Source organism: Urocampus carinirostris, chromosome 1, assembly GCF_059441175.1.
Source record: "Urocampus carinirostris isolate Australia breed hairy pipefish chromosome 1, RoL_Ucar_1.0, whole genome shotgun sequence".
Lineage (NCBI taxonomy): Eukaryota > Metazoa > Chordata > Actinopteri > Syngnathiformes > Syngnathidae > Urocampus > Urocampus carinirostris.
In genome coordinates, this window is record NC_142349.1 from 34187428 (window position 1) to 34210847 (window position 23420).

Here is a 23420-nt window from a genome sequence, read left to right on the forward strand (position 1 = left end):
AAGGTCATGTGTTACAAAGAGCCTCCTACCAATCGCAACTACTTTGAAACCGAGACGTCAACGTTTGGTCAGACAAGTGATTAAACAAGATTATCAGATGCTGGCGATGAACGAGAATTGAAAGGTGCGTCCGTGGGACCTTTTCATGTGAGACACTAACTAGGGATTTGGCTGACTTGCTCTGCCTCTTGACGTTATGAAGACAAATGGCGACGTGACGTGCTGCATTCAAAACAGTTGTGAACAAATAGAGGAAAAAAGGATGAATGTGGTGTTTTATGGATAGAAAGGTAGATTGATGGGAAGCTAGATTGTTAGAAAGATGGGCGGACGGAGGGAGGGAAATTTGTAAAAGGGGGGAAGGAGGGTTGCGCAGGAGACAGGGACTGGCGGATGGACAGACTGACTGACAGATAGTTAGAAAGACAAATTGATAGAAATGTAGATTGATATAAAGATGGACAGACAGAGGGAGAGAAGTTCGGAGGTAGAGTGGCAGGGAGGGACGGACAGAAGGAGGTTTGTGAGTGGGGCAAGGAAAGACAGGCTTATATTGTGTTTGTATTATGAAACGTCTTTAACTATACAATAAATTGGACATAAACAAAATCATTCATACAATGATAGTTTTTGGATAATTGTACACAATGTTTGGGAAATATGAAATATGGAAAAAATAGATTAAAGCAAGAAAAACATCTTTTAACATAACAATAACATTTTAAAATTGTCACGGTCGCCATGACGACCAGTATGCCACGCCCCGAACTCAAGCTGAAGCAGATCAGCTGATTGCTGTTCTGCTATTTAAGGCTGGATTTTGGGTTTGGCGGGGGCTGGTTCATTACTCATTATTCACAATCCCGGTCTGTTATGCCTTGTCCTGTTTTAGTCTGTTATGTCTTGTCCTGTTGAGTTCGTGCCGGAGGAACTCTGCATTGTTCTGTTTTGCCTCGGAGTATTGGGCGACTTTTATTTTATTAAATAAAACCTATGGATCGTCAACGCATTTGAGTTCTCCCTTCATGCCTCCTGCCTCCGTTCTGGTCCGGTCACCTTCCACGCCACCACGCCTCGTGACAGAATGAACCAGCCAACAAATAGAACTCAGCGAACGATCCCAGCGCGACTTGGGGAGAGCTGGAGAGCGCAGTTCGGCAGGCGCCTACTGAGTTGGCCTTCCCTGCCCGTTCGAACCACGGCCCCGCCCGTCGTGGCCCTTGCTGTGCCTCGAATGGGGTCCCGGGAAGAATTGACGCCTGCCTGTTCGACTCTCATGCCTGCCTGCCCGACTCCCGTGCCGATTGCCTGCTATTCCGTCTCCCCTGCGTGGCAGCCCGACTCCGACTCTGCTGCCCGTCGGCCGACTCCGACTCCGCTGCCCGTCGGGCAGACTCTGACTCCGCTGCCTGCCCGCCCGACTCCGCTCCTCCTGTTTTGCCGGTTCTGATTTTGACTCTCTCATGTCTTGTCTGTTCTGATTTTGACTCTCTCATGTCTTGTCTGTTCTGATTTTGACTCTCTCATGTCTTGTCTGTTCTGATTTTGACTCTCTCATGTCTTGTCTGTTTTGATTTTGACCCTCTCATGTCTTGCCTGTTCTGATTCCGCCTGTCCTGTCTGAATCGCCACTCTGAACCCGAACCCCCTGAGTCTGACTCTTCTGAACCCGAACCCCCTGAGTCTGACTCTTCTGAACCCGAACCCCCAGAGTGCGACTCTTCTGAACCCGAACCCCCAGAGTGCGACTCTTCTGAACCCGAACCCCCAGAGTGCGACTCTTCTGAACCCGAACCCCCAGAGTGCGACTCTTCTGCATCGGCCTGACCTGAGTGCGACTCTTCTGCATCGGCCTGACCTGAGTGCGACTCTTCTGCATCGGCCTGACCTGAGTGCGACTCTTCTGCATCGGCCTGACCTGAGTGCGACTCTTCTGCATCGGCCTGACCTGAGTGCGACTCTTCTGCATCGGCCTGACCTGAGTGCGACTCTTCTGCATCGGCCTGTCCTGAGTGCGACTCTTCTGCATCGGCCTGTCCTGAGTGCGACTCTTCTGCATCGGCCTGTCCTAGGTGCGACTCTTCTGCATCGGCCTGTCCTAGGTGCGACTCTTCTGCATCGGCCTGTCCTGAGTGCGACTCTTCTGTAGAGGCCTGTCCTGAGTGCGACTCTTCTGTAGAGGCCTGTCCTGTTTACCTGTTCTGATTTTGCCTGTCCTGTTTATCTGTCCTGTTCTCGTCGGTTCTGCCTTTGCCTGTCCTGTTCTCGTCGGTTCTGCCTGTCTGTCATCCCCTGTCCAGTTGGCCACCAGACCCCCCCTGCCGAGCGCCGATTCCGATCCGCCCGACGCAGATGGCGCCTGCCTCTCCCCGTTCCTGCGTGTTCGGAGGAGGGAGCAGGGTTGCCCCAATCGCGATCGTCAACATTCCGGGGCGCAAGGTAGTAATTTTTTCTTTTTTGGGACCTCGGGAGCTGTCCCTTAAGAGGGGGGCTCTGTCACGGTCGCCATGACGACCAGTATGCCACGCCCCGAACTCAAGCTGAAGCAGATCAGCTGATTGCTGTTCTGCTATTTAAGGCTGGATTTTGGGTTTGGCGGGGGCTGGTTCATTACTCATTATTCACAATCCCGGTCTGTTATGCCTTGTCCTGTTTTAGTCTGTTATGCCTTGTCCTGTTGAGTTCGTGCCGGAGGAACTCTGCATTGTTCTGTTTTGCCTCGGAGTATTGGGCGACTTTTATTTTATTAAATAAAACCTATGGATCGTCAACGCATTTGAGTTCTCCCTTCATGCCTCCTGCCTCCGTTCTGGTCCGGTCACCTTCCACGCCACCACGCCTCGTGACAAAAATGGAGCGAAGTACCCTACCAACATCTAAGACAACTCTAAATTCATGGAACGTTCTCAAGTTCAGTCTTCAAGTTGTTGTAAACAAAATCAAAGATAATTTGTGTGAATAAGTTGATTTATTTTTCCAAATAAACAACGCGTAGAATTCTATCAGTATCTTTTTTGTTCTTTCCCTACTTGCAGTAAATTTAGTGTTGCTTGTTATCCGTAGCAGCATGTTGTTAAAATAAATGCTTGATCGAGGATAATGTTTGCTATTGTACAGCGACAAAATTAACAATCTATCATGATGTTTTCGTCTGCTACCAGTGACTGGGAAAATCCAGATTCAAGCCAAAATGGGCAAGACAAGACCAAGTTTCTTAATATTAACTAATTCAATATTTTATTTTGCCCCGCAAATAAATTGATATATGGCGTACACAACTTGAGTTGATCAAAAAACAAGGGTCAAAAATATAAGTTGACAGGTATGAGTATTGATACCACAATGATGGCATTGCAAATTTGTTCTAGAGCTGACAAAATTACACAGTCTGCTAATCTATAATTTAACTCATTGCATTTGCTGTTGAAGGAATCTTTTGACAAAAATCCGCCGTTTTGTCCCCAGGAGCAGGCGGATGGTCTCCGCTGGTGTCCGACTCATCTGAGTGGTTGGAAGTAGATCTTGGGGAACGGACAACCATCACAGGGGTGTCCACGCAGGGACGCTATGGCAGCTCCGACTGGCTAAATTCCTATCTGCTTATGTTCAGCGACACTGGTCACAATTGGAGGCAGCACCGGCTGGAGGACGGTGTTGGGGTATGTGTATTAAGACAAAGAGATCCAGATATGTACAAAACACACATGCATACACAGTGATTTCGTTTATCGCTGTTAATGCGTATCAGAAGCCTCCACAATATACAAAGTAACCCCCTGACCCCCATTTTTAACACACAAACATATTTGGGTGATATCAATGGGTGTACATTAAACTGCATATGTATTATCATAATACAACAGTAATAAATATTAGAATAGTGTTTGTGCTTACAAACAATTAAACCTTATATTGACAGGCCGACTCCCGCTTACAGCAATAGTTGATCGCGGATAAAGGATAGCTGCTTCATGGGTGCTGTTCTTTTTGGGTGGAAAACTGGAAAAAAATATAGCCGCCACACATAACACAAATCTGCTCGCTTGTCACCCCTCCTCAGCAATAGTCAAGTAGGGATAACAGATTGCAGCCAAAATCTTGCCGTTCATTTTAGGTGGGCCACAATCGCATGCATCAGATGCCCAAACAAAAAAAAAGGGCTCTGCCGGCCCCTGCTATTAGCGAGAGTCAACCAGGGTTAATGGATTGCGGCCACAACTGTGCATTTAATTTCAGGCAGGCCTTTATGTTTCCTAACCACACAAGTGCCTTCGACCAGTCCTTGGTTACAGCAATATGGGATTGAAGATAATGGCGGCTGCACGAGTGCAATCCACTTTAGCCGGATATAATGGCATAAAAACACAACCAAGCCCGACAATAGTGTGTCACTCCATTTTTTCCTGCAATACGCGATCAGGGATATGAGATCACGGTCGCATGAGTGCAGTCATTTTTTTTAGACAGGCCAACAAGAAGAGCCGCCAGGCCTGACAGAAATGCACTCTGTTGGACTCACAGCAATTGCCGACTGAGCATGATGGATTGAGGCTGCACAAGTGCAGTTCATTTTAGGTCGAAAGAACAAGTGAAGCTGTTGAAGTGTGAAGTGTCTGACAAAATCTTGGATCCAAACTTCAAATAATAAATGACAAGTGCCCTTCATTCTCGATTGCAACAATCTTATAGGCCAGGGGTCTCTACTGTGGTGCCCCCTACGAACAGCTGATGTGCTCGCGAACCTGTCCTAAAAATAGCTGTCCTAAAAATAGCTTGGTCGTTGTGATTTTTTAGTTTAACCACCCTTCCAAAAATACACCTGGTAATAACATAGAAATGCATATCAAACAGAGTGCCTTTTGTCGTTATTAGTAACAAAAGTAGCTCTCCGTTTCAAAAAGGTTGGAGACCCCTGGTATAGTTCTTTCATTAATTTTACATTGTTGTTCTCAGGTCTCCATCAATTCCTAGCGCTTATCAAAAGAGAAAAATGTTATTGCCCCTTAACTTTTCACAAATAACTTCTATGTTCTCTCCACAATGTCCCCAAAAATCATACATAGAAAAAAACAGACATTTTTAAAATGTATTCTCTTTCTTCTCAACATAAATTCCGAGAGATATGTTTGCCTGATAAGCTTAGGAAGGCTATCTGGATAAAAACTTGATTAATTATACAAAAAATAAGTGGCAAAAACATACTTGATGCAATAAATCATATTCCAGATTAGGCAAAACCAGCAGCCATTAGTGCCGTCAATATTTCCGAGATCATCACATTAATGTTACACGGGCAAATTGACTCCTCATGAATATTGCATAAGTGTGAGCTGCTGCTGCAGCAAACATGGACAACTTGTTGCCATTTCTGAGCCACCCGGCACTATTTAGCTGCCTTTTAACATACCCGAATGGACCGCAGCAAAGCCATAGGCTAAATTAAAACGTCTGGCGTACCGCCTGATTAAAAATTCAACAAGACAGATGCACCAGATGACGACGATGAAAAGAAGGCAGCCAAAGTATCACAAGATTCCAAATGCTCATTTTCTGGGCAATATAACCTGGCGAGTAAGTGAGTACACAGAACTAATAGAAATGTGGCACTTGTACAAGGCAAGGCAGTTTCATTTGTATAGCACAACAAAAACACAAGACCGCATAGTACGATGGTTAAGATTAGGAAGGTGTATGAGGTTTGTATGAAAAATATATGACCTAATGATTATTTTGGGGTGTTTGCTTTATAAATCCAGTGTGCAGAAAATATAATACTTTACAATACAGTAAAATCACAGAAAAAAATATATAAAATGAGGACAAATTTAAATGTGGGGACACCTTTAAGAGGAATAATAAAACATGAATATTGAGATACGGCCTTGTTTGTATTAGCATGCCTGACTATTGTCTTTTGTTGTCCTCAGTCTTTTTCGGGAAACATTAACGCCGATAGCGTCGTTCAGCACAAACTGCAGCGGTCGGCCATTGCTCGCTTTCTACGTTTGCTTCCAGTGGGCTGGAACCCTGCTGGACGCATCGGACTGCGACTGGAAGTCTACGGCTGTCCTTACAGTGAGTGGTCCGCCTCTGCATGTAAGCCGGGAGGCCATCAGGTGATCATGTGGGAGGAAACAAACAACACAACGCACCTCATATTCCTCTCATTTCAGCGTTTTGTTCTGCTGTCAAGGTTCAATACTAATTTTTCTACAGAGATATAACACGCAACTCACATTCTACCTGTTGAAATGATAGCCCAATTTTTAAAAAAGGGGCTATGTGCCTGGTAAGGGTTTAAAATAAAGTTGTTTGGGAAAAAAATCACACTTGAGGGTTTAAAAGAGCTCATTGTATCAAATTAGGATTTAGGAGACATTTGGGTTCAAATAAAAATAATGTCTGGTAAAAGGCTGCAAATTCAGGTCTTTAGCTGTTAAGGCTCCGGACCAAAGGTGAATATTAAATATAAATGGATAGTGTTTGAAATGCAGGTTAAGGATTTGTAATTAGGTTTTTAGGCAGTGCTTACAGCATTTAGCTATCTAGGAAAAACATAATATGTTTGTCTAAATGATTGTTTTTCTACTGTTTCTACAATCAATTGATGGTAGCAGGCAAACTGCCAAACTGTACACAACTGCCATTGTAACCTTGGGAGCCAAGAGCTTGGTGTTGTACCCTTTTTGTCAAGAACCAGGACAGGAAACGGGAATGAGAACCCAATCGCTCAACGTTACTCACTGCTTATTGCGGAGAGGAAGAATGAGCGCACACTCGATCCGGGGATCGATGGTCGCGGAAGTAGATTGAAATCAGAACTAAGGAGTGGTCAAAACCAAACAGATCGGGCCGAAAATTAAACAGGATCAAATCACAGGCAAAAACGGAGATTCCCAGGACTTCGCATATCACAACTGAGCCTAGCAGGAGTTTCGCAGACGCGGACAATCTGTCAACGCGTTTCAGCTGGTGTCAATGGGCGGGGCCAATTGGGCGCCGTGGCAACTGTGACAGAACCTGGCGCCACACGGCGGGGACCAATTGGGCGCCGTGGCAACCGTGACATTTTTGTTATTTTCTACTGCGTAATGTTTACCTTTTAGGCAAATGTCGGGCAAAAGATGAATCATCTGTCATACACTAACAAATAGAAGCAAAAAAGATGCCGGGACAAGAACAATGTCACACTCTATCCACTCCAAACCATCCCCCAATTCATCCTACCAAATGCTTTGCTAAAAGTAAGATGAAAGCAGTTAGGCACAGTGGGGGGAAAAGCATATGGGCTCTTTGAACACAGTTAGACATTGTTAACGCATACTAGATAGATGAATAGAGAAAATGTTGAACTTTCATCTTTTTTAAGGAAAATTTAAGGTATGAAACTAGACATTTAAAATAGGGTTAAAGTTTTAATTTAGGATTTTGAAGGCAGGTGTAACCCTGGATTAGGGTTTCATTCAAAAATTGGTCTTTTAAGTTGGCTACGTTCTTAAAGTATCGGTAAGGTTTCCAGATAGAGTTTGGTATTTTAATGAAGATTATGATATCAATTTCAAGCTTGTATTTGAAGATGCATTAAGTGAGTATTTAAATTAAGAATGTCAAACTAACCTGCGGTACAACTATGTGTCAATAAATCTTAAGGTACCAAATGAGCGTTTTAACAACGGGCGAGAATATCAAGATAACTTCTTTGTAAAACTTGTTTTTCATCAGAGTTAACTGCCGCCATACAACCGTCTTGTAATGATGAAATTGCACACGTCTTTCCTCCCGTGCCATGCTTGTTAGCTTCGGACGTGATGTCGCTGGACGGGGAGAATGGCGCGGTGGATTATTTGTGGAACCGGGAGAAGGAGGAAAAGGAGCAGAGAATGTCCTTCAAGTTCAAGAGTCTGAAGAATTGTGGCACACTGCTGCATGCCCGCGCAACCTCGGGACTGGGACTCAGCCTGGAGCTTAAGGCGGGAAAAGTCCTCATGGCCGTCACGGGACAACAGCAAGGTAATGACACGCTTTCCCCCACAGAACTGCACTGAACTTTGTAACATGTAGCAAACAATGTTGGGCGTGTTACTGAAAAATAGTGGTTGGTTGGTTGGTTGGTTGGTTGGTTGGTTGGTTGGTTGGTTGGTTGGCGGGTTGGTTGGTTGGTTGGTTGTATGTCAGTTGTATGCAGATGACACAGCTCTTGTGGCTGATTTTGAGGAAACATTGAGAAGGTAAGTAATGGAGTTTGGAAGAGTGTGTGATAGGCGTAAGTTATGTGTGAATTTTGGGAAGAGTAAGGTGATAAAGTGTTCACGGGATGGAGTGAGCATGGTGTAAGGTTGAAAGGACAGGTGCTGGAAGAAGTTGAAAGCCTGAAGTACTTGGGTTGTGATGTTGCTGCAGTTGGTGGAATGGAGTGCGAGGTATTCCACACAGAGTGATACAAGCAAGCAAGGTTTTGGGTGCTTTAAGGACAATGACGAGTAACAAGAGTACGAGTATGAATGTATGAAAGTATGAAAGTATGAAAGTATGAAAGTATGATTGTGCCAACTGTGTTCTATGGTGCAGAGACTTGGAGCCTGAACGCAGATTTGAGGAGGAAATTAAAAGTTTTAGAGATCAAGTCTTTGAGGAGTATGTTAGGAGTGACAAGATTGGATAGATTGAGAAACGAAATTGTGAGAGACAGAACTGGAGTAGTAGTGGAACTGAGCAGACGTGTCGAATAAGACAGTACTTGGTTGGTTTGGACACATGGAGAAGATGGATGAGGAGCGAATATTGAAGAGGATCTACAGAGCATAAGTAAATGGAAGGAGACCAAGAGGAAGACCGCGATTGACATGGATGGATGGTGTTATGAGTGCACCGGAGGAAAGAGTTCTAAATATAGTGGAAGCTAGAGCTCTTGTTGGTGATAGGAATGAGTGGAGAGGTGTTGTAAAAGGATAGTGGGATGTTTGTACGCGTTCTAAGGGATGGGCAGGGCACCTATATGATGCGGCAGGGATAAACCAGTGAAAGCTGTCGGGCCCTGCTGTCTAACAGAAGAGTATGTAGTGTCACCCTGACCCAAATGACATGGCTGCTTTCTTGTGTCCTGCTTTATCTGGAGGGACGAAAGTATGACCAACTTGGGTGCCGAGGTGCTTAACTTGTTTAGGTGTTTGGGTATTTGGATTGGCCATGGTCCTTTTTTGTGTGTTTTTTGCTACTTTTTCCTTTTCTTTGTTTTTGTGTATGAGTTTGTCTTGCTGTCGGTCACCCCTCTCGATGGATATGACCAAGGTAGATAGATCGATAAATAGATTTTATGGTTAAATATATAGAGCTTAGATGTGAGGATAAACCAAAATGACGCTTATTCGTGGTCCATGCTTGAGACACCGCCACCATAACTGTAAACAGTTGTATTTCATATGTATATAAAAGCATGCATCTTTTAGAATTGTTGTACTCAGCATTGTGTCGCTAGCGCAATAAAGGTACTAAGTTCTGCCATAAGAAAATACTGTCAAAGAACAGAACACATTGTATTTGATGGTCTGCTTTTAAAAAGTACCAGAGTAAAGCAACTGTTGTAGCGTAGTGCTCCTCAATTATTTTCTGTTGTGCCACCTAGAATGGAAAAAAGATCTCAAGCCCGGCACCCACCTAACCCCAACACGCAACCAAATACTATACGTTATCAATATAATTATACACCCAGGCATAACACTGTAGCTTTATCAACTTATGAGATTATAAAAATATAGACAGATTTATAATAATTGCTATATTTACTGTGAGAACAAATATCTAAAGAGTATTTGAATTTCAAAGGTAAAAATAATTCCTTTTTATCAGCACTTGTCTCATCCAACTAGGCAGAGATCATATCAAATTCTGTATCGCTTTAATTTCTTGCATTTCATCTTGGTTTCTTTCATTCTATTTTCCATCCACCCATTTTCTGTGCCACTTATCTTCACTGGGGTTGTATGTGTGCTGGAGGCCATCCCAGCTATTTTCAGGCAGTGGGCAGGGGACACCCTGAAATGGTTGCCAGCCAGTCGCAGGGCACAGAGAGACAGACAACTCACTCCCTCATTCACACGTAGGGACAATTTAGACCGGCCAATTGACCTGACATGCATGTTTTTGGAATGTGGGAGGAAACCGGAGTAGCCGGAGAAAACCCAGGCAGGCACGGGGAGAACATGCAAACACCTAAAGGGGGAGGCTGCGTGTACCCTGGACCTCTGCACCCTGGGGCTGCGCGCTAACCACCCAGCCGCCGTGCGGCCCCTCTTTTTTCATCCCTCTTAAATATTTTTCAATGGTATCACCTGAGATCCCCTACTTTGCCTTTACACCTGTTGTGTGTGAAGCACGCATGCACAGTGCTAACGAAACCAATGCTCCATGCCCACTTTGGTGAAAAGAGCGCCACTGCCCCCTATGATATTGACGGCGCAACTGCACTTTGTTGTAGAAAAAGTAAATGGTAAATGGTAAATGGTTGCTTTTCAAGTCAATGAAGACCTCTCAAAGCGCGCTACAATGTGCTTCACAAAAAGCACACCCTCTGACTCATCCCCCTGCCCTGTAGCGACAGTTGGGTTACAAAATTTGAACAATAACGCCTTCACTTCAGTCTGAATTAGTGATGTGTCTTTCGGGAACAAACGGGCTCAATTAGGGATTCTATGTTAATTACTTTGAATTTATTGAATATAAAAAAGGTTAAAATTGTTTTGTACATCTGTAAATATTTGAAATTATGTTTCGCGTGTTTTTTAATGTCGTCCACATAACAAATGTAGAGTTTATTTGTTGTTGCACTGATTAGTCAATATCTTTAATTAACATTTTGTTGTGGGATGTTAGATTCTGAGTATCTGGAAGTTGACATTACAGATGCTTAGTATAAAAAAGTTCAACGTTTAAATGAGTTAACCAACACTGTGACATCATGCGGTACGGTAAAAAAATAAATGCTACTCTAATTTAGTAGAATAATTTTTTTTCTAAATCATTAATCCATTTTGTGCATAATGTTACTGATTTAGGCGACCCCTAATACCTGTCTTTTTTTTTGTTTTCTCCTTTTACTTTACTCACCAAAAACAATTTTTTTATTCGAACAAAAATCCATCCTCCTGTCTTTCCTTAATAAGATGTGGATTACTCTGCGGTACAGATTCAGTGCGTTTCGGTTCCATCAAAAAGTCATTTTCCATCGCCATTAAAGCTAATGCTGAATGTCGAGCTTGTTCTCTCGTATTTCTGGCATAAGGTTTTATTCTCAATAGGGCTGAAAATATCCGTTTGACTGAAGCAGTGAACACAACTGATTATAATGTATTTACTATTGCAGTGGGATACCGGTGCAATTATTTTCATGAATTACCGCCACCTTATGTTTGCGAAAGCACTAACGTTTGTCTTCGCCTTCCAGAATCCACATTTGAACTAATTTGAAATTTGATTGGCAGAACTCACATAATAATCACAGTGATGTGCTGCAGGGATGCCTGCACATACAATATTGCAGATCTAAGGGCCGTTTTCTCAGCCTAGCATCAAAAAATCACATCTGTGGTTAAATGCTTGGATCTGAAAGCACATGAATGTTAGCAACGCAATCAGGGGAAAAGCAATAAAAGGAAACACCAGACAATTTGGAATTACTGTTTTTTACGTTTACCGTCATTTGTGGCTTTATTTAAGCAAAGCACAAAAAACAGCATCAGTCATTATAAGTATTAATGGACAAAATATAATTAACATCACATGGTTCAGATATTTCTGAGCCAGCAGAGAAGGCCTTGTAGGCGCTCATGGCCCACCACCGCTTGTTAACGAAAAAAGCAATTGCATTCCCTTGTAACGGGTTACTCTCAACCCTGGTAGCAAATGCCATGGCTTGATTCCCAATTTCACAAATGTTGAATGATATCTTGGACATTTTGAACTTCTCTGCCTTGGTTATGATAATTTGTATTGCATTGAAAGTCATAAGATGGTCACTGAAATCCACTTACTTGTGATTCCCACTTTAATTTTGTACTCATGTCAATAGCGTTGTAAGCTTAAATGAAAATTCACATGCATTCTTCTGAACTCAAAAGCAATTCTCGACTCTTTATGTGCTTTTGGCTGAAAATCAAATTTCCTCACCCGATTAACTGATTTTTTCCTTTCAATCTGTTTTGCACAGCATACCTTGTTTGACTTTCATTCATTAATTCATTATCTGCACCGCTTATCCTCAGTAGAGTCGCGGGATGCTGGAGCCAATCTCAGCCATCTTCGGGCAGTGGGCAGGGGACACCCTGAACTGGTTGCCAGCCAGTCGCACGGCATTGTTTAAACTTCCGTTTTGATTTTTCCAATGAATTCTGTTTTCTAAAGTAACATCCTTCTCCATACCAACAAATACTCCATTTCCATTTTGATGAAAAGAAACGCATTTGAATATATACTGTACGCAAATAACATCAGCCACGGCAGTAACAGCATGACTATCAATCAAAACAAAAACAAAAAAAAAGACTACTTACAATAATAATATTAAAACACTTCCTACTACTACTCATCTCTAATACTGGAATTAATGGCAAATTCCCACTTTAAATTCTAACTCCACCTCTAAAACCAGTAGGAAACACAGTCACTAAGTGGTGCTATCATCTGCCCACCTGCAATCTCTGAAAAAAAAAAACGTTTTTTTTGTAAAGGGGCTGTGTGTATTATTTAGCTCAGGGTCTTCAATCTTTTGGAAGCAGAGAGCTACTTTTTATTACTAATTAGCGCAAAGGCCATACACTTTTGTAGGCATTTCTAACAATAACAACTTCTCATGTTATCCACGGTTCACAGACACTTAACAACCAGGATTGTCGGGGCACCACTTCCTATGGTGTGTCTTGGGCAGGTACAGCCCGGTGGCACCCATCACTCTCTAGGCCAGTCTTTCAGGTAGGAGTTTGCATAGAAGCCCGCTTATCCGTCGCAGATACATCACCTACATCAACTGGTCACTGCTTTTGGTGTAAGGCGACATCCCACTCTTCTGAGATGATCAGATCTCATTGACGGCAGCTGTGCTTGACAATATTGATAATGGGAAGGGACATTTTTGCCGAAATCACGAGTATCACATTTAATACAAATTGTTGGTTTTCAAGACATTGCTAGCCAAGCTCTAGTTCTTGTGGGAGAAAATACAGTAGATCGGGTCATGTTTTAATTTCACTGTCTTTACTACCTCTGATTTTGTTTTTGGTTTCTTGTTAAAACTTTTTGTTTGTAGATTAATGCCCACATGTTTGGTTGTTACTTTGTTCTTTGCATCTCCATTTACGGTTTAGTCTTTGTTTCTGGATTGGATCATGTGAGTTTTGGTTTGGTCATTTTAATTTTTGTTAACACTTGTTTGTTTGTCACTTTGTACCTCTTTATGTCATTAGATACCACCCCTCTTTTTGAGCATCCTTCCTCAGTTCCTGCTTCCTTTACATGGATCCACACCCAAAAACCAGTACTCCTTCAATGACTGTTATAACAATTCCAATACACAAGCTGTATGCTTAAGGCCATTACAGACTGTCATCTCTTTGTAACATTTTTCCTCACTTAATGCTATTGGTGTCACTCAAAAGTGACAAAATAAGATGTATTTTCTATTCTAATTAGATTGTAAATAAGTTGTTGACAAGAAGATAAACCTCCGCCTCCTCATTATGAGATGAAGATGTTTTTGTTCATCATCTTCCTCTTCTGCTTCCCCCGAGACTGCTGAATGTATTTTCAACAACTGCGTTGGGTTTCTCTTGGAACTTTCCTTTCCCTCGCCTCCCCGTAGAACCGGACCTTGGGGAGCCCAGCCCTGCTAATTTGGAGCCGCCAACACTCATCCAAGATTTATAACGTCTCACGTTTGGCGCAAACAGCAGAATCTTTGGCTTTGCATCGCAACTTTTTTTCTTCTGATGATGAAGATGAGATGAGAGTACCCCCCTTTCAACCTCCTGCTGGGAGACAACAATGCCTTCAAAAAACACAAAACTTTCCTTGCGACCTTTGATGTCTTGTCAGAAAGTTTTCTCCTTTTTGCCGTTTGAGCCTGCTAACCGCAGTGATCACAAACAGTCCACATTGTTGCTAAGCTAGCACAAAGCAGCAGTGAGGAAAATACTTTTTACCTATTCTGTGTCAAATCGTTGCTCTATTTTCGTTCAGCAGAGTTTGTATTTCAAAGACACAATTCAAGTGTATATTTTAGTAAAATCCTTACATAGCATTTAAATGTATGGTCATTTGTTATAAATAGCAAATAAAAATAAGAATAAGAATATCTCAAAGAGACATTGTGTATTATTTAGCACTCGGAAAAAAACTTAATTCATAAAAATAAAAAAACATTTATTTGATTAATAAGGAAAAGTATACAAACTGTCTTAAAAACTTGGATTTTTTGCAAATACTCAGTGGTGTATTTATGTTACATAACCTGAGACAATTTTGAAAGTTGGCTCTTTTTTTATTATGAAAAAAATCCTTCTTTAAAGCAGTTTTATTTGTATTATCCCATCAGTTTTTTTAAACTATTTCAATTGTATCACATTTGTTTGATATAATACATCAGTTTTCTAATGATAATATAACGATGAAGCAAAGGGTTGAAAATGTCATTTTTTTAAATCACATGTTTGGCTTTTTATAGCTATTGTAAAAATCACCTTCACCACATCTTTTTTTCCTAGCAAGTACATCTGGCCTTGGTCTTGAGCACCTGGCTTTGTTGGGCAGCCTCTTGGATGACCAACAATGGCATTTGCTCATAATAGAATGTCACTCGGCCTACTGCAACCTCACCGTGGATCAGCACAAAGAAACTGTGGCACTACCTCCTCAATTGCACCACTGGCAACTCCAGCAGGTCTTCTCAAATCCTGTTTTTGTCTCCGGGTTGTAAATTACGTTTTACATCCCAATTATTTCCAGCTGACCGTGGGCTCGTCCCCCGATGCTCCTGGTGAAAGATTCCAAGGCTGTCTGGAGAACTTGGTGTACAACCGGCAAAACCTGATCGCAATGGCCCGACGTCACGACCAGCAAGCTTCAGTGATGGTCAGTCAATGACACCGTTGCTAATAAGGTCAAAACGTCAATCGAATAGCCAGTGATGACCTTTAACTTCAACTGTGCTAATTGGCTTCACATTCGGAAGAGAGCTTTTTAATAAACGATGGATTTCCTTAAAATCCTAATAAAGTAATCGGAGCTCCCAGATTTTGCCTTTGATCCAAGTCTTTGTCATGCAGATGAAGGTTGTGTACCCATGGCGAGCACAATCATGCAAATTTGCCACTGTTCTTAAAAACAAATTCCTCTTTTCAAAGCTTGAAACAAAAAAAAAAAACCCATCCCATCCACCGGGCAGTGGGGAAGGGACACCCTGAGCTGGTTGCCGGCCAGTTGCAGGGCAAACTGAGACCGACAACTCACTTGCTCATTCACACCTAGGGACCATTTGAACCAGCCAATTAACCTGACATGTTTTTGGAATGTGGGGGAAACCGGAGTGCCCGGAAGAAACCCATGCAAGCATGGGGAGAACATGCAAACTCCACACAGGAAGGTTCAATCTCATGACCTCAGATATATATATATATATATATATATATATATATATATATATATATAAACATTTAATTAGATACCCATTATAGCTTAAGCTAAGTCACTGGCAGCCCAGTTATGATGCTATATAAGTATTTTTTGTTATCAATGGGCGGCACAGCGGGTGAGTGGTTAGCACGTGCGTGGCACAGTTCTAAGGTCCTGGGCTCTACTCCAGCTACCGGCCTTCCTGTTTGGAGTATACATGCATGTGGGGGATACCTGCTCTCTCTGTGCCTGCATGGGTTTTGTCCCACATTCAAAAACCATGCATGGAAAGTTAACTGGTGACTGCAAATTCTCCCTTCATATGCAAGAGTGTATGTTTGTCTGTCTCTGTGTGCCGCTATACTGGCTGGCAAGCCAATTTATATAGCTAGGATGGGCTTCAGCATCCTCGCAACACTGGTGGGGATACAGTATGTCACAAAAAAGGGTACACCTCTCACGTTTCTGTTGAGATTTCATTGTAATGTTTAATGAAACATCACTGAAGATAAATGTATTTGGCACAATGAAACGAAGTATGTCAACAAACGCCATGCTTTACTGAAAATATATCCCCTGGTCTGATGAGAAAAAGATTAATTTATTTGGCTCAGATGGTGTGAAGCATGTGTGGCGGCAACCAGATGAGGAGTACAAACATGTTTGTGTCGTGCCTAAAGTCAAGCATGGTGTTGTGAATGTCATGGTTTGAGGCTGCATGAGTGCAACTGGAATTGGGGAGTTGCATCTCATCAAGGGAAACACAAATTTAAGCATGTAGTGTGGAATGATCCCCTCCCTCCAAAAAACTGGGTTACAGGGCAATGATCCAGCCTGACAATAACCTCAAATACACTTCTAATCCGACCAAGGCTTTTCTAAAGGGGCTACGGGTAAAGGGAATGGACTGGCTAAGCATGTTTTCAGATCTAAAACCAACACAACATCTTCTGGGCATCCTCAAGCAGAAGGTAGAGAAGCACAAGGTCTTGAAAATCCCATAGCTCAGTCATGTCATAGAGGTGTGGAAGAGTGGCAATTTGCGAGGTTCTGGTGACATTTATGGCCAGGAAGATTGAAGTCGTTCTGGAAAATATACAAAATAATAAACTTTAGAAACTTTTTAAGGGTGTACTCACATTTGTTACCAGTGCCTATATTTTGAGTTTTTTTAAGGGGGAAAATACATTTACACTGCTTTATAAGCTTTACACAGACTACCTTTCATTGTGTCAAAGTGATGTTTCTTCAGTTTTCAATTAAACATTATGATAAAATCTTTGCCGAAATGTGATGGGTGGACTCACTTTTGTGACACACTGTAAGTGTTGCAAAATATTGATAGTTAGCAAGTGGAAACATTTCCCATATTTTCAAAATAATATTTAAAGGTTTGCATTTTCAATATACTGTTTATTTTTGGCAGTTCAAAATCTTTCAGTGAATACCATCCTTGCCATCTGACTCCATTGATGTGCCAATAGTTTTCTTTTGTATATTGGAGGCGAGGCCTAAGTAGTCGCGGATCATAACACATCGGTTATGGCAATGTGGACCTGCCTTGTTGTTCAAAATTCACACTGCAGTTAATTTGTAGTAAATAAGTTCACACAAAGCCGATGAATCCTGGAAGAAGAAAGTGGAGCTATTTGCATGCTTGGTTAACGCTTCAATGGTGGCTCTTTGAGTCTTGATTTCTCTCAAGGACAAAGACGATCTGTTTGTTTGGGAATATGTATTTGTGTGTGGAGTGACTGCAGCATGCCCATTTTAAACCTAAATGAGCTCACATTTTTTAAATGACATCTACAATAAATGGCAATATACCAATCGAAGAGACTATGAAAAAGACCATGACAAACAGCAATAGATTCACATTGAAGCTACCCCCCTGGTACCAACGACCGGGCACCGGAACTGCACTGGGCCGTGGGTCGTTTGGTACCGAGCTGAGAAAGAAAAAAAAGTTGCTTTATTTTTTGCAAACGCCGTATCAAATCAGGAATACACAGATTTTTTTCCATCCAAATAAAACTCAGTTGGATTGTGCATTATACGTAGGTTCTATTTTAGGATATCACTGTAATTGAGCAATAATTGCTTAGGCCACAAATCTGACTAATCTAATATTCTCTGCTGTAGATGCGAACGGGAATAGAACCCAGATTGCGGCGGTGAGAGCGTTTATTCTTTACCAGTAGGCTTCTAGGATTGTAGATGAAAAAGGAAAAGGTCTTTGGTTTGTTCTCAAAATCAACGCACTATTTTTGCGGGGCCACGTTGTACAAGGTTGCAATGGAGCACTACGGGAGAGACTTCAGCCAAAACAACACTGTACAATGTGGTACTGTGAGTAATAGTAGTGTGATGAAAAGATAAAATCAAATGCCTTTTTCCATGTGATCTAGACCCTTAGTGGTCTAGTGATTTCACAATGGATTTTAGAATGGTTATTATTATTGTTGCTTTCATTACTGATGTTATTGGGCCTGGCTGCAAGAATATAGTCAGACATTTTACTGGTACGTGTTACAGAACAGGTTGCCAAACACTGTGGTAGGGGATATATGTATACATAAAGAATAGAGAAAAAGCAACAACAAAAAACAGAATAGCTACTAGTTCTATACTGTAAATAGGCCACACTGTGGAAAAAGACAATAAAAAATAGAATATTTTTGCTTCGCAATTGAACAAAAAGTCATCAGCATTTTTAAAAGTTGGATTGCATCCACCATAAATAAACTGACTTTCATTCGACTTTGCCCCAACCACCAATTTGCTTTTTTAATGCTATTGGCTGCTCATGGTTATGCTAATGCTGCTAATGTCGCGTTTAAGGAGACTTGCTGATGAGGACCACAGTGACCCCATGTTGCATGGACACGCCCCCTCCCTGCAGCTGATCAATATTCATGCTTTTGCCTTTTTTTTCTTCCTAAATGTGTCCCAGGGCAATGTGACCTTCACATGCGCCGGCCAGACTCTGGCGGTGGCTGCCACCTTTACTGGGCACCGAAGCTTCCTCCAGTTGCCGGGGCCCGGAGCAGCAAGCTCAGTGCACTTAGTTGTTGTGTCTGTTGGGCTGCATTTCCGGACGTGGAACCGAGAGGGGCTCTTGCTGATGTTCCAGCTCCCTCAGCATGGTGGCATTGTCTGGCTGTACCTTAGTGAAGCCCGACTCAGGCTGCGAGTGGAGAAAGCTGACAAGATATTGCTGGAACTCAAGACAGGTCAATACAGAGCATTAAGTATATGGCTGTAAAGTAGGCTGGTATATCTGCATCAGTTGTTCTTAACCTTTCTAACCCTGAGCTACCTAACCCCTCTATTCATAAACGCAGTCATCAAAACCTACTTTAGTGTGAAATAAAATACTTTTTTTCCCGATTCAATACATAATATGAACAGTGCAGAACAAAACCAACATAGTGCATGAACTGAGGATCAGTGTGATCTCTGCTGTTGCCTTGTAGAGACCTATTTGGATTTGCATGGCTTCACCTTGACAAGTCTCATGTAATTTTTTTCAGTAAAGTCTTTTCCTTTTCTTTGCTTTTATGTCCGGCATAAAAAAATGTATGCTTTCATGACAATCACTGGATACCTTTTTGTTTGTTGACACCAAAATGTTTAGACTATAGTTTTGTTGTTCTGAAGAATTGCTGTTCAACCTGGTATTGCTAAATTTCAATGACTTTTTAAAGGTGTTCATCATTGAATTGTTCCTCAAAGTCAAATCTCAAATAGCTGATATGAGTGTTGTGCAGGGAAGTGGGTCATGTCATTGCGTAAAGACATGGTAAGCCGGTGTGTCTTGACTTTCACGACAGAAGCTCCACTGAACTCGTAAGACTGGCTCACCAAACCCCTAAGGTTTGATGGAACCCAGGTTAAGAACCACTGATCTAGATATTTGTCTGGATTTGGGTCCTTTGCAACCAAAATGCTAAATTTATCATGTGTGTATTGGCGGTAAGCTTCTGGTCTTGATGATGGTCAGTGGCATTCGGTGGATCTAAAGTCCAGACGGGGGCACCTGAGCGTCACCGTAGACAAGGATAATGTGGCTCAATCCAGCCTTTCCTTCGCCGTGGCCATCGAAGGGAACCTCTTTGTTGGAGGTAGGCGAATTATACAATATTCTTATGCCTGATTCACATTCACGCCTCAAATGTCTTGTCCTAGGTTGTCCCGTGAGGGATGAAAGACAAGAGGACTGCAAGAACCCTTTTCCCTTCTTCCAAGGTTGTGTTCGTCAGCTTAGCATTGACCAAAAACAAGTGGACTTCATCCTTGTGCAGCAAAGGGTGTTGGGAAACTATAGCAATCTCCTTATTGACATGTGCGGCATCATCGACAGGTTGGCTTTTCTCATACAAATCAGTCCATTCTATGGAAAAACCAGCTTGCTTTAAAATAATTACTTAAAGAAATAAATAAATATTATTATTCCTTCTAGCACCTTAACGTTGATAAACAAAGTTGTGTCTTCACGATGTCACCAGTCACTGGAATACATCATGCCAGATATCATCGGAAATCTTAAACTCTTGTGATTCAAGATATAATACCATTCAAAATAAAGTCGTCACACATCACAATCACGTCTGAAACAAGATACCTGAAAACTATACAGCCTCTATTGCTCACCTATACATTCTCCACAAAGATCGTGTGGTTACATTCACAATAGTCCAGTGAATCCAACCGTGTAAAGTATTTACTCCAAAACACACTATAATGCTCTCATCTCATTAGCTGCACCGCTAATCCTCAGTAGGGTCGTGGGGGTGCTGGAGCCCATCCCAGCAATCATCGGGAGTGGGCAGGGGACACCCTGAACTGGTTGCCAGTCAATCGCAAGGCACACAGGGACAGACAACTCGCTCGCTCATTCACACCTAGGGACAATTTGGACCGGCCAATCCACCTGAAATGTCTTTGGAATGTGGGAGGAAACCAGGGTGCCTGGAGGAAACCCATGCAAGCACAGGGAGAACATACAAACTCCGCATAGGAAGTCTGGTAGCTAGATTTGAACCCACACAGGAGGTTCCCAAGACCTCAGAACTGTGCCGCACACGCGCTAACCACTGCGCCCCCGTGCTGCCCCACTATAATGCTGATGCATGAAAATGAAAAAAAAAACCTGAAAAGCATTCCTGTAATGTTTGACGAGCTTCCTTGTATCCGTCTATTTGGCCTCATTACTCCCCTTTGAAAATAAATAAAGCAGTCAGATAATCTTCAATAATTCTGTTGGCCGCTGACTTTCTGATTGACGCCGCTCTTGGCCAATCCCAAGTTTTTTTTTTAACAGTCATTAGCCGTGACGACCCATCTGAGAGGCCCATGCTACACTCTTTTGCAGGCCTTTTATCAAGCGAGAATAAAAACCTTCTCTTTCTGTGTGTTCCAACTAAGATTACTCAATGTTAGTAGCAAATGCAGTGATTATTTTAATTTGGAACACAACTTCAGAGTGTTAGGGGCCGGTCACACAGACATTTGCGGCTGAATCACGGCCAGAAATTTCTGTCCGTGAAGCAAATGCTGTTGGGCGCTGTTGGACGTTTTGAGACCGCCATATAGACGAGATAGAGCAGTGCTTTACTCGCGGTCGGAAATTTTCACGTGGTTGGCCGCGCTCAAAACTTTTGAGCTGCTCAAAAGTTTGAGCACGTGTTAAACCGCGTGCCGCACACGTGGTCAACACGAGGAAATGACGCGGAAATGACGCGGAACGACGTGCTCTGGCCGCGGCCAGGGCGTGCTTAGACATGGGTAGGACGGGAAATTTCAGCGGGTAATCGTGGGTGGAGCATGGTAATAGCGTGTTCGGCGCCTGTGTCGCGGTGTTATTACATGAAATTAGCGTGTTACGCGTGTGACAGTCAAACGCCTTTCTCTGCGTATAAACAGCGCGAATGCCGAGCACACGTCAGTTGTGCTCGTGACGTCAAGGGGGTGAACATGGATCCCCGTCAGCGTAGTTTCTCTTCATTTCGAATAAATCTTTCGGTGCATTCGCAATAGTCGCAGCAAGGCTTTAATGCTAAGATCTTAGCTTGGCCTTTTGGCTGAGAGTAAGAGTCCCGGCTCCTAAGCTTTGTAGCGTATTATGAACTGATTGATAATGGATAATGAATAAAGAAGATAGACCAATAAAACTACAACCACTTTAACCTCGTTTCATCTCTCTTTTAGAGAATGTAATGGCGAAAATGTAACCAAAACCACTTCGTCTTGCATTTGTTGGAAAAACAATACAACTTAAACCATTCCGTCTTTGTTTTTGTTGTGAACGTAATCGAACGGTAAATCCTCCCCCCCTCGCGTGAACGCGCATTCTGCTGCGCTTCCAACGAAAGCGATCGTATTCTATATAAAACGCTTATTAAAACTATAAAGCGAGCTAATTATAACAATTGGGAGATCCTAGTCTATATAACGCGTTTATTTAAACAATAAAGTGCGATCGTATTCTACAAAATGCGTTTGTTAACGTGAATGAAAAAGTCACGCGAGGGGGTGGGGGCGGTGTGGGTGTTGCGTAGGAGTCGGATTTGGGCACAACACCGGCTCGGGAGCTTTTATACCCGTGGTCCACACGAGAAAATGACGCAGAAATGACGCGATGAGGAAGCGGAACAGTCGCCGGCGTCTGTTTTGCGGGCATACCACCGATGAACAGCGAGTTGGCCAATTTTGCACATTTTCCATCCCGCGCAACCACGGGCAAAAAAAAAACGCAAAATTTTAGCCGTTATTCAGCCGCAAACGGCTGTGTGACCGGCCCCTTACCCTTCAGAAGAGACCAAAACGTCCATATTCTCCAAACGGTTTGAGAACAGCATCCAATTTACTTTGGGGACGTGTTGAATTGGGATCATCGCCAAATTTTCCAGGAATGATAAGGGGTTGATTTTAAAGGGACAAATTGTAATATAAAGTTCCTTCTAGTGTACAAAAGATGTATTTATTAAAAAACAACCACATTGATTTGAATACTAGGTAAAACTACATAAGCTATCATAACAATGTCCATCCATCCATTACCTTATCCTCAGTAGGGTCGCGGGAGTGCTAGAGCCCATCTGAGCTGTCTTCGGGCAGTGTGCAGGGGACACCCTGAACTGGTTGCCAGCCACTCGCAGGGCACACAGGAACAGATAACTCACTCGCTCATCCACACCTAGGAAAAATTTGGACCCACCGATTAACCTGACATGCTTGTTTTTGGAATGTGGGAGGAAACTGGAGTGCCCGGAGGAAACCCATGCAGTCACAGGGAGAACATGCAATCTATGCACAGAATGTGCTAACCACTTAGCTGCTGTGCCGCATGGAAATATTAATTTTTATAAATAATAATAGTTTGAGAAAATAGTATTTATTTTATATAGTGGATTCCCTACTTGGGTAGCTAGCATGTTTGTATGCCATTTTGCTTGCTGTGGCACTTGTTATTGTTCACATTAGACCAGTGATCAAATATAACACACTGGGGCTTTAAGACAGGTGCCAAAAATTATGTATGAATTAGCTATGAATTATTCTTTAGAATTTCAAAATCAGAAGTAAATCTTTTTTCATTTTTATGTTACACACAATGTGTTTAGTTTTTCTGTGATTGTTTATTGCAGGGGTCTCCAACGTTTTTCAACCTGAGAGCTACATTTGTTAATAATTAGCACATTGGACACCCGGTTTGATATGCATTTCTAAATTGTCAGTTTATCATGTTACTACTATTATGT

The 23420-nt window shown here is 42.4% G+C and overlaps 1 protein-coding gene across 1 annotated transcript in view; it reads left to right on the plus strand.

Moving 5' to 3' along the window:
- Positions 1 to 23420, plus strand: part of cntnap3 (contactin associated protein family member 3) — a 128902-nt gene that overhangs the window by 45298 nt on the left and 60184 nt on the right. The window contains exons 3-10 of the mRNA XM_088336283.1: positions 3466 to 3659; positions 5928 to 6075; positions 7798 to 8010; positions 14751 to 14926; positions 14992 to 15117; positions 18611 to 18890; positions 19638 to 19781; positions 19846 to 20020. Of these exons, the coding sequence (XP_088192409.1) occupies positions 3466 to 3659; positions 5928 to 6075; positions 7798 to 8010; positions 14751 to 14926; positions 14992 to 15117; positions 18611 to 18890; positions 19638 to 19781; positions 19846 to 20020 (1456 nt within the window). The remainder of the gene's footprint in view (positions 1 to 3465; positions 3660 to 5927; positions 6076 to 7797; positions 8011 to 14750; positions 14927 to 14991; positions 15118 to 18610; positions 18891 to 19637; positions 19782 to 19845; positions 20021 to 23420) is intronic.